The sequence below is a fragment of the Ptychodera flava genome, chromosome 18, assembly GCF_041260155.1.
Source record: "Ptychodera flava strain L36383 chromosome 18, AS_Pfla_20210202, whole genome shotgun sequence".
NCBI classification, from domain to species: domain Eukaryota; kingdom Metazoa; phylum Hemichordata; class Enteropneusta; family Ptychoderidae; genus Ptychodera; species Ptychodera flava.
In genome coordinates, this window is record NC_091945.1 from 14,726,843 (window position 1) to 14,744,278 (window position 17,436).

The 17,436-nt window shown below is 39.7% G+C and overlaps 1 protein-coding gene across 1 annotated transcript in view; it reads left to right on the forward strand.

The window, feature by feature from the left end:
• The window catches only part of LOC139117624 (hyalin-like), a 26,274-nt gene continuing 8,838 nt past the window's right edge, over positions 1-17,436 (forward strand). The window contains exons 1-14 of the mRNA XM_070680866.1: positions 1-198; positions 8,574-8,768; positions 9,372-9,548; positions 9,963-10,142; positions 10,537-10,704; positions 10,947-11,057; positions 11,872-11,991; positions 12,566-12,808; positions 12,941-13,186; positions 13,478-13,723; positions 14,132-14,377; positions 15,155-15,400; positions 15,958-16,203; positions 16,866-17,111. Of these exons, the coding sequence (XP_070536967.1) occupies positions 144-198; positions 8,574-8,768; positions 9,372-9,548; positions 9,963-10,142; positions 10,537-10,704; positions 10,947-11,057; positions 11,872-11,991; positions 12,566-12,808; positions 12,941-13,186; positions 13,478-13,723; positions 14,132-14,377; positions 15,155-15,400; positions 15,958-16,203; positions 16,866-17,111 (2,725 nt within the window). The 5' untranslated portion in view covers positions 1-143. The remainder of the gene's footprint in view (positions 199-8,573; positions 8,769-9,371; positions 9,549-9,962; positions 10,143-10,536; positions 10,705-10,946; positions 11,058-11,871; positions 11,992-12,565; positions 12,809-12,940; positions 13,187-13,477; positions 13,724-14,131; positions 14,378-15,154; positions 15,401-15,957; positions 16,204-16,865; positions 17,112-17,436) is intronic.

Here is a 17,436-nt window from a genome sequence, read left to right on the forward strand (position 1 = left end):
AGTTGGGTGGGGTCATCAACGAGTCTTCAATTCTGGTAGACTATCTGGAACGTAGTGGCACTGCGCCATGCATATAGGCGTGTGACGATCGAATCAGCCGACAAACGTTGAATGTATGAACATTTTCGACACTGCTACGGACGATGTTGCGGTCATTGTTAGCAGTAATTTTTCTGTACACGTGGTGTGCATCGGCAGGTAAGTGGAGCCTTTTGTACGTGTTTTTGAGGTCACGCCCCAAGAGGTGAAATTCAGATATCAAAGTTGCGAAACTTTCTCCAACGTTGAAAGCTTTTTGAGACCGAGACTTTGATGTAGAGTTAGCGACATTTTGCCGTCGGTGTAGAAAAAACAGTCATCAGCACACCTGGTCTTCTTCAAAACAATAGGCAACTGCACTTCCTTATGGAACTGTGTACATTGTATCTCAGTGTTGTATGAATGGCGCCAGGGACGGTTCGCAGCAACTATCACTGTGTATAGCTTTCTTATGCGTTTAGTGTTCGACATGTCGAGATTTGGCCAGAAACATTGTCCGACTACACTCAAGATCCGAACTTGAATTTGAATTCGACTTGAATTGGTATATGTACTAGAGAAATTTCCGAGGACAGGGGAGGCCAAGAATGGATTTCAAGTGGAGAAAAGCTACATCAACATACATTGCCAGGTCAAGGTCATGGCTGGAGACGACGAAAGTAAATTGGAAAGCCAAGACTTTAAGATATCGGGCCTCAGCTAAGAGTGGTGCAATAAGACACTATCATCTTAGGGATTATGCTTGCATATATTCACCACGAATAGCTCCCTCAGACGTACACTTATTTTTAAAATCAGGAGCACGAGGCCCAGTGTTATTCAGTTATGCACATTGAGGTCAAAATTCAGGACATTAAATGCGTCAAATTTTGGTTTACTAATTAAAAGGAATTGACTTTAAAAAATTGACAACATGATCCTCCTAATCATGCTGCAACATAGCATCGGCCGAATGGCTTGGAACGACTCCCGGCATTCATTGCGGGCAGGGACGCCCTTATTTGACTTCAGTTCCTTGCTCCTGCATAAATAAGTACAATAGTCAGCTTGTACTATGACAGAACCCCATGGCCCTGGAGGGCACTCTGTGAAGTTCCGAAGGTATTTCCCGAGGGATACGGTGTATTCTGCCGCCAGTACTTTTCCGAGCGAAGCGAGGAAAAGTACAGGCAGAATACACCGTATCCCGAGGGAAATACCTTCGGAACGCCACAGAGTGCCCTCCAAGGCCATGGGGTTCTGTTATTATTACATATGTTCCCCAATTTTGTCGATCGCCGTCGCAAAAAACAGCTAATCACGACACGGCCTGATTGCATATAGATTCTATATGATGCCAGCTGTGAGCTCACTGATTGGCTAAGGGAAAACTTTCTACTATTCATATGCAAATATTTGATGCAGAGTACCTCGTTCACTATATCACTGTATTTCCATCTCGACTAAGACAACAAAAACAGACACAAACAAAGACGTTTCAGGACAGAAATCTTAAATATTTTAAATACATGTGAACAAAATTGGTATTTAGAGTAACAAGATCAATTGTAATAAAAATTAGAATGACTGAAACTTCCAAATTGTACGCGAAATTAGACTAATCGGAGTCCGAGTACGGCTGTCAGATCTACGGTTACGTGAATGAAACACGGTGGTGTACGGAGTTGTTTTCTGAGGCCGCGATGTTGAATGTGAAGTTGAAGACTCCTCCGGTGATTTGAGAATAGCACAGTAACTGGTTTTGAACTTACTGGCTACACCATTGCAAGGATTGCGAAGTACTGATCGCCGCGTTGTCGGAGGAGCTGATCTATCGCATTTGTCTTTGCCCTGGCCGACACGGGTATGCTCGGCCCGGGTGCTCGGTCACGGCACGGTCCCTCTATCACGGTCCCTCTATCACGGACCGAGGCTCGAGGTCACGGGTTGAATTGTCATCAATCCCACTCAATATTACTCATTTGCCGTTGTTGTTCTTCGTAGGCGAATTATTTGTGGATACCGATCGCGAATGTGGCTCATACTTTTCGTCGCTGTTTCTCAGCTTTCTGTACGCTGACGCGACGTAAACTGGTAAGATTTACGTCACCGTCGTGGGTCAAGCTCGACTGGTAGAAGTTTCCGTTGTTATTGTCCGAAGCCAGTCGTAGTCACAGTATTTTGTTCCGTCCGTGCCGAGATATTAGTTTCACTTCGATAATAAAATTCTGATTCCAAATGTTCAAAATAAATACAGTTCTGCCAATCCGCTTAAATATTTATTGTTGTTCAGGAGCCGGCAACAATATTTACCAATAGAAAGTAGTACGGGATAATAACTAATTTGCATAATTTAGCGTGGAAATAATTTCTTAACCATGGTTTTCTATGTAAACATTATTTAATGGCACGTGACCTGTTTTCGAAATGCTTTGAAGTTGATAAAACACGTGAAATACTTTGCTGAAAGCAAGCAATTAGTAAAATATTTAAAAGTAGTGATAATTAGCTCAATCAAAAGCTAAAATACTTAGAAAAGTGTCAAAATTTTTAGAAAATGCAAAAAATATACAGGGACTATATTATCTCTGTCTGTGAAAATACCAACTTTATTTCGCTGCCAACAGATTGGTAATCTGTGGTACATATGTAATAATCATTGGAACGTATCATAGATGTTAAAACATGTAACACGTAACTTTATGACAACATTCTGATTAAGAAATAACCCTTGCCGAAGGCGAGTGTACACAAGGTGTTTTACATTGCACGAAATGTGCCCACGAATGGAATGTATGGAATTTCATTTTGTACAAATTACAGCAGACATATCAGAGGAGTGTGACCGTTCAGATTACTGGAGAGAACACATTGACAACAAAATTAGCGGGCTTGTGTTTCGCTTGTAAAGTCCTAATCACAATTTTATGATATTTCAAGACATCAAACTAGTTTGATATGAAAATACATTTGAAACAAATTATCCGATTCAGCAAAAACGTTTGCTGCACGTGGTGGATATACGTCAGGTTCTTTTACTTCGCACAGGTGGGCGAACACTATATATGGAGCAAATTCTACCCAAATTGAGATATATCCCTCTCAAACGGCAGCGTTATTAGTACTTATTATATAAAAATCGCATTTCTGGCGTTGAAAGTGGTGTTCTCTAAAGTTTACGTATCCAATAACAACAAAGGCGAGATTCTTCTAACGGAAATTCGCGAAGCAAACGACAATAAGTGACAACGCTGGTATGGCAAAATACAAGCTAAATGCTCTAAAAAATGCAGCTCTACAATCATATCTCGAACGTTGAAGCTGCACTTCTTAATATCCCCTCGTTTCTTCCGATTATCTCAACAATTAACACAATCTATTACTATTTTACCACGGCTGGCTGATCTCTAGTCCTTAGAATGACGTCATTTGGCGTACCTGATTCTCTGTTTTATGTAAGTACGCTTTGAGTTGACAAATTGTTTTTGTAATTTTAAATGCGGGACATTGAAAAGCACTTGCCTTCTGTTACCCTTAGGTAAAATGTGCCTTTGGGGAACATAGTCGGACTCTCAAAATAGTACAATATTCTTTTGGTTTACCACTGGAGGAGGCTCATTTTGAATCTTTTCGGGCAATTGTGATTTTCAACTACTTAATTTGTGAAAATCGGAAATTTTATTTTTCTCCATAGAGTTAACACAGGAATGGTAGCCATATTGAATTTCAAATATCGTTAAATAGTGGGTAATTTGTTTGTTTCTCTCATTTCAAAATTTGCAAGATGACCATTGTTCTTGATTTTGAAAGAGAATGGTTGAAAGCTTGCTCAGAGAAAATTTGTGCACTCTAAAGATTTTCATTTGCGGGGCATATTTCATTTTTTCGTAAGGACACAAAAATTTGCCGTTGAGCGACCTGAAGTGAAGTATCAATCATTTTGCTAATTGACGAGATTCCCAAATTCTCTGAAGGGCGCGCCAAATTCTGCAAGACCGAGCGATTGTTCCGAACAAATGGTACCGATCGGGCAAGGTGTTGTTGTCAATCGCTTTGACTTCAATAAAGATATAGGCGGCACACACTACACGTACCAAGTCTATTAAAGCCGTCTTTTGTGAACAGTGAGCTGAAAGCATCATCAAAATTGACACTTTAGACTGACCCAACCATAATCTATCATCCGTGCGTCAGTGATCACCAAACCTTCGACGCAGAAAGGTCCCTTTCCAAAGTTAGTCAGTGATTCTAGCTTAGTTGCAGGGAAGTGCACCATCATCATTCTAAACTTCAATGTCCTTCGAGAAACATTCAATTTGTTTGATTCCATGCGCGTTTCAGGTGAAGGGCGTTAATGCTTTGTTAATGTCCGAGGAGGTGGTCGTGCTCTTGGTATCAAGATAAAACGTTAAGTGGAGCGAAATTAACGAGAAAGTGTTGATTGTACCGAACAATGTTGTCCGTGGGTGGGGCAACATACAAGCATACGTCTCGATGCATGTGCTGCTTTAATTCCTCCATGGAAACTGTTGGGCATTTTAAGTTATGTTTGGAACGTGGTCAACAAGCAGTCGGCCTAAAGTATGCGCAACTTTCTCTTGTACACGGAAAATCACATTGTCCGTACCTGTCCCCTTTTGGCATTACATTTGGAATGTCAACACTTATTACGCATCAGTAGCTTTTCCTTCGTCATTATGCCGTGTTACCGATGAAAGGTAAATAGGTTGCTCGACTTTCACGACCAGGGGGGCTGGCTGTTGTATAGTTGTACTCAATAGCTTACTTCGACACTCCCCTCGCTGCAGCCGCCGAGAGATGGGAGCACCATTCTATATATTGAAAAGCAGTTTGAACTAGGTCAAGCGCACACGATAGTAGGTCGTTACCGTTTAAGTACTCAACAGTTATATTAAGTACGATCTAGAGTACTCAAACCGAAGGAGACAATGAACTAAAAGAGCCTCTTACTGATTTACTAGTATTGCCGCCTGGGTAGCTGGTAGTAATAAGTTTTTAGTTCTTAGCAAAGGAAGCCGAGAACTTAGAGAGGGTCAGAGGAGTGTTTCAAGTCCAGAAAACTATTCGCAAATCACAGCGACAAAATAAGCATCCTGATGTCTCATCTATCTATATATTAGCAAAATCGACCAGTCGGCTTTCACTCACACAGGACAGATCTAAATGTAATGCCAGTGGGTTATCTTTACTTTCGATGTTTATTCGCCAATGACCACATAAGCTTGTGTGTGTAGATACATCTATGGTAATTCACGATGAAATGTGCAGTCGGAGAATATATTTCTATGTATTAAAATCCAAGCAAACCAAACCCAGTAATTTATGACGAATTTTTATACTCGAATGACCCCTTTTACGTCCGCGCGACAAACCGTGTCTTCCGTGCATTTTTTATCCGAGACAACCAACCTGACCATGACGTCACATATTACAAAAAATAACGATAAAAATAATCAGGGGGTTCATCGCAAAAAAAGAAATGTTTCAGTCATATATGAAGGACTAACAGTACAACAATCACAGTTGAAAATCAATAATCATAGCAACCGAAACAACAATCGCTGATGATTCAGGTGCCGCCAACTGGTAAATTTCATCAATTTCGCAAAATCATCACAAAACATGTTTTGAAGGCTAATATACAAATTTTACTTATTTTTGACCTTGACCTAAATTTTTGAGGGGAAAGTAGAGCTGTTCGTAGCTGCCTTCCCACTGGCATACACGGAAATTGTGCCCTCCCACTGAATTTTGATGCCCACTGCCCTCCAGTATCTATGGTCTGCCCGCTCCCCACTCCCCACAAAATTCAAGCTCCCCACTGCACTGTCCTCTCCCCACTACTGAAATTCCCCGTTGCCCACTAGATACCCACTAGGTAACCCAAATCAACACAAAACTGTGCGAGCGGCTAGCAGTATACCTTGGAACATTGCTCCCCTCTCCCTCAACTTCAATCAACTACGGTTTTCCCCTCCCTCTACGTATTTTCGGGTACCCTACGTCAAAAATTTTCTCCCCACCCACTGAAAATAATGAAACTTCTTCCCCGCCCACAGTAAATATCGATTTCCCTCCGCCCGCTGATTAGCTTTAAAATATGCCCGCCCGCTGAATTTTGATGCCCACTGCCCTCCAGTATATATGGTCTGCCCGCTCCCCACTCCCCACAACAATTCAAGCTCCCCACTGTCCCTCTCCCACTACTGAAATGCCCCGTTGCACACCTTTTTGCACGAACAGCTTGGTTGGCAGCACCTGATGATTACTCGATCAGTAAGATCTTAATGCCCCAATCTCGAATAGGAGGGTGTGACTCTGTAAGGCTTTTCATATTAGTGGCAGCTTTAAACTGAACAAGAACAACCAAAGGGTGTCTTTACAACACAGCTACACACTAAAATTGATCACGTAAAGAAGAATTTTGTAAGTGTTGTGAAAAATGAAAAAAACATACAAAATAGATATTTAATAAGTGACCAAGTTTCTATCTGGCGGCAGCCTTTATGGTATTTTAACACACTTGACCGGCAGGAATAAGCAATGTTTCTCAATGACACTCGATACTTCGTTGCTGGGCGTACCTCACGCCAGAAGTGTCTCCAGTAGTGAAAGACTTAAACTTTTGCTAAAAGTTTCCAAAAGGAATGTTTCCACAATTCTCTTTCAAAATCCAGAATAAAAATCGGGGGTCACCGTACAAATTTTTGTACTCAAGAAACAAATTACCAAAGATCTACTGAAACTTGAAATTCAAAATGGCTGCCATCCCTGTGTTAACTCGAAGGAGAAAAATATAGTTTTCGAATGAAAATATAATTTTTTCACTGTTAACCATAATTTCTTGTTCCACTCCCCAGAGCATGTTGATATCCACAATATCTAGCTTATTGACTCATCCTGTACATGTGTAGACTGCATTGTTATTGTTGACATATGAAGTCTGGTCTGGACTAGAGTTCAAATGTAAAGAATAACAGTACATTTTACTCATATTAACACTATGTTGAGAACTACAATAGTCTTTCTCAACATTGTTTTGGGGGTAGAATAAGAATTTGCAATCGATATAAAAAATAAAAATTAATGTAAAAATCATCAAAAGTTAGCAATACTGGCCCTTTAATTTAGAGTCTGCATACAGTCTAGCATTGAAAGGGATGCACTTGCCGGAGAATGTTGCATGAAGAGTATATTAGGGTACGAGGATAGGGAGAACAAACACCTACAAAGATACGTTTTTTAACATCTTTTGACTTTTCATGACTTGTCCAGTTGATGTTGTTTATTTGGTAATTTATATAGTGAGCCGCGCCCAGCTGAAAGAGAAAACATGGGGCTTTGTGCTTTGGACGACAGTCGTCTGAACCCTCTTTCTTTTCTCTATGAGTGGTCCATTCACACTACCATTGTCACAGACACGCCCAATAAAAGATCTCGTGATACACTCGCCGCCGAGGTATCATACAAGGGACAAGTTTTACAGGTTGTGTCGAACACGTGTGCAGTGTACACAGGTCCCATTGTTTGACAGAAAGGGACAATGTTGAATATTCAACAGCTGCCGAAAATACCTTCCGTAGTTAACGGTAAGCACAGTGAACTTCAGATTCTCAAGGAGAGCATGCATGTACGCATTTATTATCCTGTAGAAGGGAACTGAATGATTTGTTTAGCGGATTTTCTTTCGCAATAAATGCACTTACTCAACGAGCAAACAAGCTAGCATCCAAAATACTCGCTACATTCATACCGCTGTTAAAAGCTATTCAATAACAAACCAATTTGCCGTGACCTTCCACATGGCAGGGATTCCATGCTAGACACACAGACAGACAGGCACGCACATACATACGATAGATAGATAGATAGATAGATAGATAGATAGATAGATAGATAGATAGATAGATAGATAGATAGATAGATAGATAGATAGATACAGAGATACAGAGATACAGAGATATATAAATAAGGAGAGAGTAGTAGGTAGGTAGGTAGGTAGGTAGGTAGGTAGGTAGGTAGGTAGGTGTAGGTAGGTGGGTGGGTAGGTAGGTAGGCAGAGAGACAGACAGACGGACGGACAGACGACGGACGGACGGATAGATAGATAGATAGATAGATAGATAGATAGATAGATAGATAGATAGATAGATAGATATAGATAGATAGATAGATAGATAGATTGATTGATACATTGATAGATAGATAGATAGATAGATAGATAGATAGATAGATAGATAGATAGATAGATAGATAGATAGATAGATAGATAGATAGATAGATAGATAGATCAGTATAAAGTATTACCGCCATCACATTTCCGCCATCGTACAATCAATCACATTTATCATTACCATCGTTATCAGCATCATCATTATCATCATCATCAGCAATATCATCATTATTCACCTTCGTAATAGTGATTATGATAGAAATGAAATGACATACTATCCATAGTGACGTAATGTTTCTATCATGTAATATAATGATATATTAATTATATATGAATATTTAATTATCTTTCATGGTTACAGAAAACTGCACACTACCTGGAAACCCCCTTCTGGGAGATAATCCAATTTTGAGTTCAAATGAAACCACCTTTGTCGAAAATGATATCCTGACCTTTAGTTGCCCGATTAACCAAACGCCGTCTGGGCCGTCAAGGATCGTGTGTACAAGTTCGGGAGACTGGAGCCCTCCTGTAAATTTTCAGTCCGGATGCTTAGGTATGTATTGATTTCTGTGTGCGTTCAGTTTGTTCAATTTGTTCCTTAACTATGCGTATTGAGAGGCTTCAAATAAAAACCGCCAGAGTATCGAGATAACAAACAAATATGAGAGCACACAGATGAGTATATACAAGTTTTGCACCATATATCACATTGCGACTAATTTAATGAAAGACGAGCCTGTGGTAGGAACGAGGAATTGCAAGATGTATGATTACTTGACCAATCAAGTATGGTCCCATATCAGGACACAGAATTTCGAAGGTTTCAGATAAAGGCCCTTCATAAGAAATGTGTCTGTGAGTATCCGTTGCAAAATTCTTCGGTTTCATGAATGGTTTTTTGTAGCTGTGTCCTTACAACCTTGCTCTCTTCATCTCCTCTGTCCCTCCCTTTTCATATTTTTGTCTATTTCTCGAAATCTGTTTCTCAGTGTACCTTTCATCTCAATTTGCCTTCTGCATTATCCGTCTCTCTCTCTCTCTCTCTCTCTCTCTCTCTCTCTCTCTCTCTCTCTCTCTCTCATAAAGGGAATGTTTACTTACCAACACCCCATAAGACAGAAAGATATCGATAACCAGTGCTGTTGGTTCTTTTCAGATCCATGTGAGAATCCGGGTGACATTTCAAACGGTTTTCAAATAAGAGCCGGCAACTATACATCGTTCAGTGCAGTATCATATGGATGCAATTCAGGGTTTACACTCTTTCCTTCCGAATTCTCCACCACGTGCGTCGACGGTGTCTGGGACTTCACTAATTTGCCACAATGCCTGGGTAATTTGTTTGCTTGTTAATCATGGATGTTGTTGTGAACCTTTTCGTAAAGTTGCATTAAATCTATTTATAGTAACATGGTTATGTGAAATTCATTTTGGTAAACTGAATCCTATCAACGATATCAGAATTTGTGAATTTAAAGTATTTTTTCCATCATGAAATTTTATCTTTTCCTTTAAGCTGTACGGTTTTCTTATTGTTATTTCTGTGCCTAATTAGCAAGGATATAAGCCTTGGCAACATGGTATGTCCACATAGCAAAAGGCAATGATAATTGTAAGTTATCTTATCAAAAGTTTTCCTTGTAACAGATTTAACACGTATATGCGTCATTGTTTTCAATCAAATAACACGTTTTTCTCACTTTTTCATACTTGGGAACTCACTGTGGATTTTGATCTGTATTGGTAGCTGACTGCAGCGATCTCGGTCAACTATCAAACGGTTCGCGCTCTCCAGAGCCAACCAACGGTAGTTATCCCCACGACACTATCTTATCGTTTGGCTGTACCAATGGTTATGTAATGGTTGGCAGTGACGAAGTCACGTGTGAAGAAGGAATGTGGTCGACAGACTGGCCAACATGTAAATGTTAGTATGATGACAGATAATCCTGTATGTATGCATAAAAGTCCAAACAGTATAATGCTATTGAATATTAAATAAAAAGATTGTGATTGCCTTAGAACATTTGATTGTGATCGTTCGAAAAAATGATACATTTTCATATCAAGGTATTTTATTTTCTTCAATAATTGTAATATCACAATTTCCATGTCTGATAATCGCAACTGCAGTAAATAGTAATCTTCATACCGTATGACGGCATCCAGCAATTTGTTCGTTTGCATTCTTGGATATAGTGTTGAAACCCTGGCCCGGGTCTCATAACTGTTTCTTCGACCTGGCATTGTGGTAGAAGAGTTATGAAATAAATCACGAATGAAATTGATAATATAACGGATACATTTCTCTTGTCTACTAGCCCCATGTTCAGATCCAAGGCCACTTCACAATGGTACGGTCAACGGCACAGACTACGAACATTTTAGCCGTCTAACCTTTGCGTGCGATACCGGTTTCTTTCTCCAAGGGCCAGACTTCGTCATTTGTAATGACGGCGTATGGGAAGAAGCGATACCGACATGTCAAGGTTAGTGACTTAATTTGTCTCCCCAACCCCTTCATCCACTTGTTTTCTTTGATTTCTTTGGTTTTTGGTTCACTGCTCGTTAGCTAAGACATGATCAACTTACAATTACCATCAGTGAAAATGGGATATCGATGAAAAAGTAAGCTTTTTTTCACTGAACCAATTTTTCTCTGGTCCATTTTGTCTGCGTGCTTGTATGCATGTTTGTGTCTGACTGTGCATTTCTATCTTTACCTCTACAGAAGAAAATGAATGTCAAAATGACCCCTGCGTCCATGGATCGTGTACCGATCTCTTCAATGATTTCCACTGTACCTGTATCCCTGGCTACGCCGGTAACACCTGTGATCAGAGTGAGTGAACAAATCGTCTTCGCACTCTCTGTTATAGTGTCAATTATAACTTACAGTTGGTATCCTTTAACAGTTGATTAAATATTTCCCCGTTTATCAAGCATTTTTGCATTGCGTGCTCCAGTATGTAAGAAATGTCCAAAACGAGTCATTAAAAGGGATTCCCTCAGTTGTAACTTTTAATATTGTTTGCACAGTTTCCATTCTGTTCGCAACATCATTTTCTTGTCAACACACTGCCTTTGCACATGTAATGTCCGATTTTATAGCTGACGACTGAACTACTTTTATTTTAGACTTGAATTCTTTTATCGACAGTGACATTGGATGTTTGAGATGATAAGTTGTGATTGCAGTGCGTTGTATTCATCTGTTATTCAAAACCGTTCTGCTGGAAGACAAAGAATTGAAATTTACTAGCCTTGTTTTCTAAAACCAAAATAATGATAACATTAAACGTTACAGCGTTTGTTTCTCCAGAACAGACTGTGTAAGTAATAAGGATATCAAAGAACTACATCATCATTAATTTCTTGTAGACATAGAAAAAAAAAACGGTGTTCACTAGTATTTTGTACATCATCGTAACACTCCGGCAATCACTGTCATGCTGCAGGAAGTTAGCTTTTCACTTAGTCACGGACATCTTGCTACCCTGACCACATAAATATTATCGAAAAATGATAGCCGTTGACTGGTGATCAAATTAAGTTCACAGTTTTTCGAAGCTCAAAACAAGTAACCCGTTCAACACTAATGTGGAGTCTCTTTTCCCTACTCTTTCTTCTTGTCTCCACTTTTCGTGACCTTCTAGATATTGACGAATGTAACGGTACAAATAGTTGTGAACAATTATGCACAGACACGGAGGGATCCTACACATGCAGTTGTATGAGTGGTTTCGTCTTAAATCTAGATGGGAAAACATGCTATGGTAAGTATGTAAAGTAGGAACTCAATTCATACTTCGGCATAAAACGAAGACATCATGTTGGAAAACTGTTTGTTTGTTAAGGGATAGATAACATACTGAAGAAGGTGTATAAGATTTTGTCAAATTGCACTTGACATATCTATTATTTCTTTTTTATAACACGTACAGAACATCAAAGTACACCTTAAATGTCCCATAAAGGTAGGAATTTCAGTGTTCAAAATTTAAAAGGTCATGTATAGTTGTACGAAAAGAGTCTGTAGGAAGCCATCTTCGCCAATTAATATGATTATTGCTAAGGGATACTAAGAACACATCCCTTGATATAATAGGCCTATACCATGGGATGTTACAGTAATGAATGATGTAACGACCTGTGCGTAAACATAAACATGATGCCAGCGTCATGTCCCTTGCGACACGTTCACTCAATGAAGACCTTGACTGAAATTAGCTGGAAGGCATAAAAGAACTTGACTTTTACGGGCACTGATGTAATTGTTTATAACCAAATAAGTGGCAAAATCAAATCTTATTTATTTCTGTTTGTTATTACAATTTTACATTGTTACAGACGATGAAGCGCCAACTATTGTCTGCCCATCCGACATTACGGTCGATACTGATCAAAGCCAGGACACTGCCAACGTTACTTGGTCAGCACCTCTGGCAACTGACAACTCAGGAGATGAACCATCCGTAAACAGTACCCATTGGCCTGGCTCCGTATTCCCCATTGGGCGATGGCAAGTGAAGTACAATGCTGTAGACAGTACCGGAAACGAAGCATCGTGTACATTTGAGGTGATTGTGGAAGGTAGTTATGCGAGCAATGTCCTAAATAGAATGAACAGTTTATAATTACACCACGTATATGTGTACGTTTTTTTGTATATATATGTAATTTACAAGTAAACGTATCTAAACATGACTATTTATATCATTTAAGACAATGAACCTCCTGTGATCACAAACTGTCCGGAAAACATCACAGCGAATACAGACCAAGGACTCTCAACAACTAATGTTACCTGGACAGTGCCTACAGCTACTGACAACTCTGGCGACGTGCCAACTATCAACGCAAACCATCAGTCTGATTCACCATTCAGTGCTGGCAGTACAGTTGTGAAGTACACTGCTACAGACACATCCGGAAACAAAGCTCAGTGCATATTTGTCATAGATGTCCAAGGTAAAAAGAAAATAGTCAGTGACAAATTCTCCATTTTCACGCAAGTGGAAGTAACAGGCATTGCCTGTTAGAATATATCACAGCTATACAGCTGTATTTCATTATTTTGTGCAAGCCAGAGAAGAACAGCTAATGGCTTTAGGATTGCCAGCAGTGATCTCCCAGTTATATAGAATCAATAATCAGAAGATTATCAGAAACCCTATTTTAAACGTTGTTACTATTCAATTATAAGTTCAAGAACGATATAAATTACTCACTGTTAATAAACTGTATTTTCTCCTGCTGTAGACAACGAACCACCCATATTCTATAACTGTCCTGGTAACACAACGACCAGTTCGGACCAAGGCCAAGCCTGGGCAAACGTTTCTTGGACAGAACCAGAAGCATCGGACAATTCTGGAACCACGCCGCAAGTGGTCAGTACTGATGATTCCGGTTCATATTTTCCCATCGGGTATACGTCCGTGAGGTATACCGCGACAGATGGTGATGGAAACCAAGCGGAATGCACTTTTGTTGTTTACGTTAGAGGCAAGTTCATGCCAAGTCAACGTTTTCAAAATATGCAAAAATTGCTGCATTATCCGTAGCAAAGCAAATTATGTTCATAAATCATCAATCAGCATATTTGTCTGTGAAGTAAGCACCGGCAGCCAAGATAATGTTACAATAGAAAATGCCAAGGATTTCAGAACATGAAAAGATGTAAACACAATCGTTTAGCTTATTTTATATTGTTATGTTATCTTCTGCAGTGTTAGCTTATTTTATATTGTTATGTTGTCTTCTGCAGTGTATGCAAAGTTTCCAAGTAGTTATATATGATAAAGCGTGATATTTGATGGAAAGCATACTTGTAAAGTTGTATAAATGAACCATAATTAACAGAGGCGTCTCCATATCTATAATAACCAATCACTAATTCATTCATTCATTCAGACTCGGAACCTCCTTACTTTGATGACTGTCCTGAAAACATCACTGCCAACACGGAACAGGGATCAGCCACGGTAAATGTATCCTGGACGGCGCCCTCAGCGTCTGACAATTCAGGTGAAAACGTCTCAGTAACGGTTTCACATCAACCTGGTTCATTTTTCCCACTTGGAAGTATGGACGTCACCTATACGGCTGAAGACAGCTATGGAAATCAAGCCAAATGCACGTTCACGGTTACTGTCAAAGGTATATTGGGATGCTCTATATTTTCCGTATTACAGTTTCATAAAATGCGGCTTAATACATGGTGTTTCATCAATAAAGCAGTTAATGATCCATAAGATCATTAGATGTTTCTCATTTCGGTCTCTCTAGGTATAACCAATTGTTTTACGAAATAAACCAACTGTTGTAGAATGACAAATTAACATTTACGACGCGCGCAATAATACCCCAGCAGCCTTATGGCTAAATGACCAACAAATTGCCGCTCATGCAACAAGATGGGAATTAATTTAGCAGTATGTTTCACTGAGAATGCAGCTCCAATAACAATCCGAACACAAGCGCCCGTGGCACAGACGAAATATCTGTTGATCTGTGTTTGTTCTTGTGTGTGAACAATATCGATAAATTAACTATTGAAATACCAAAATTCTTTTCCTCGGCTCCAACCCTTCAAAAACTGAAATGTATTGTAGTGTTCGTGTCAATTTAGAAAACCATATGTAAATGGTATATTCTCAGTTTTCAAAAATGAATGGTGACTCGGACTTGAGTGCATTGCTTGTATTGTCGGCCAGTGTACTGTTTCACACTGCAACATGGTCAGCAGTCTTGCGTCTGCTGTGGCAATGGAGCCATGGTATTCTTGTAATTACAGGATCTGCGCGGTCTATCAGATGAACAGCTGATTTACTTCCAATCTCGTTGTAACTCTGAACATTTTTGCAGTGATTTCGCCATATAACTTCCCGGGCTATTATTGTGTGGGCTGTAACCGTGTTTCTCAACATTGTACAGATATTGAACCACCTGTGTTTACGAACTGTCCGAATGACATGACCGTGGACACTAGCCAAGGCATGAATGCTGCATATGTTTCATGGACGCCTGCGAATGCAACTGACAATTCGGGAGTGACACCATATGTAAGCACTACAAGTCAGCCTGGATCGACATTTCCCATCGGAAACACGACCGTCATTTACACAGCTATCGATGCCAGCGATAATCAAGCCGAATGTATCTTTACTATCACTGTATTAGGTTAGGATCTTTGACCTTCATTACTTTTTCCTCGATTGCTAATCCAGTGACTATCTAATTGCTGTAATAGTTAGAAATTTGCGTCGAAAGCGAAGTCGATTGGCTCCCTACGTTTTCCCGTTTTTCGACTTTTATCATCATTGACGCCAGTTGCGTGATACCCTTCATGCGATGGTAACACAGCACCTTTGGAATTTTGCCTTGAAACTAAAGATGTAAAATATATTTACAATAATAATGTTGAAAACAGATTTTAGATGGAGCTTTAGTCTACTGTAAACAATAATGTGGAATATTACAGGCATATTGCTTTATATTGACAAACTGAACATGTTTATTCAGTTGAACAGGACGTTGCATTTCGTAAAATAGAATAAAGATAACGGAAAATATATCAACTGATGAATCTGATATAGCTTCATTGCTTGTTTGCCCTTCTAACGTATCGAATGATTCGAAAACAATTTATCACAGCAGGTTAAATGCATTTTTGGAAAAAAATATCACCGCAGCTGTAACCAATCCTCTTAGTACATATTTCTTTCTCCTCTTTGCAGACAGCGAGTCACCCATATTTACGAACTGTTCGGATAACATAACGACCACAACTGACCAAGGCCAAGCCTGGGCAAACGTATCTTGGACAGAACCAGAAGCATCAGACAATTCTGGAGTCACGCCGCAAGTGGTCAGTACTTATGAACCTGGTTCACATTTTTCCATCGGGTATACGTCAGTGACGTATACCGCGACAGACGATGATGGAAACCAAGCGGAATGCACTTTTGTTGTTCATGTCCAAGGTAATGTCATTCCATTGCAGCCTTATTAATGGGTACACACTTATTCCTAGTTGATTAAACAAGTTCATGATCGTCCATCAGCAACATTTTTTTCTGGGGAGGCCATCTACAGCCATGTTGGAATTATGAGTCACAAAAATCTACCTCCACTGTATCGAGTGAACAATAGTTAGCTTGACCAGCCTTATTTTTCAAATTGATAGTCTTCCAAGCAAGGAAAGACATAGATATCATGTAAAACAGTGTACAATGAAATGGGGAGAATGATCTTCCACGTACGCAAGTTTCCCATTAACCAAATGACAAATATGATATTCGAACGAAATTGTTTAAGTGTTAAATTATGAAGAATGGAAACATGGCATATAAACTTTTCTTTACCTCAGGCATTACAGACAGTTTCTGTAATACTGCCCCGTTCTTACCTCAATTGTTACCACAGATATCCAAGCCACTGTTTCCAGTGATCAGACGTTCCATATTCAAATGTTCCTCAGATTTTGTTATATTTCAAGTTTCTGAGAATTCTTGAATATGTTCCATAATCTGAATAATGATAGTAGCGAGGTGCTATGAAATATCAAATATCAAAATATGATGGGTTCGTTTATTCATCCATCAATCCATCCATCCAATCATTCGTTCTTTCATTCATTCGTTAGACTTGGAACCTCCTTGGTTGTCCAACTGTCCTGTAAACATCACTGCCAACACGGAAGAGGGATCAGACAAGGTAAATGTATCCTGGACGGCGCCCTCAGCGTCTGATAATTCAGGTGAAAACGTCTCAGTAACGGTTTCACATCAACCTGGTTCATTTTTCCCACTTGGAAGTACGGACGTCTCCTATTCGGCTGAAGACAGCTATGGAAATCAAGCCTTTTGCAGTTTCAAAGTTACCGTGAAAGGTATTCTGGACTTACATTTGTTTCTTTTTTTTCCACAATCCCTTCAAATTTTCGTAAAATTTGACTTTACAATATCGCTCTCTGATCAATACCGGAAGGCTCCGTTGGGCAGTGGTTTGGTACCGGTTTCGCAATCATAGGATGATGAGTTCGACACCCGGTAAATCTAGAGTAACGGACTGACTGTCAGAGGATGGTGAGTTTTAGACTCCGACACTGTGTTGCACTCTTGAGGAAGGTACGTTACTCCTCATTACTCCATTGGGCAGGGAGTTCTGAGTACCTCATTCTGTAATTTGGCGTTTGCCTGTTGGATGATGGTTTG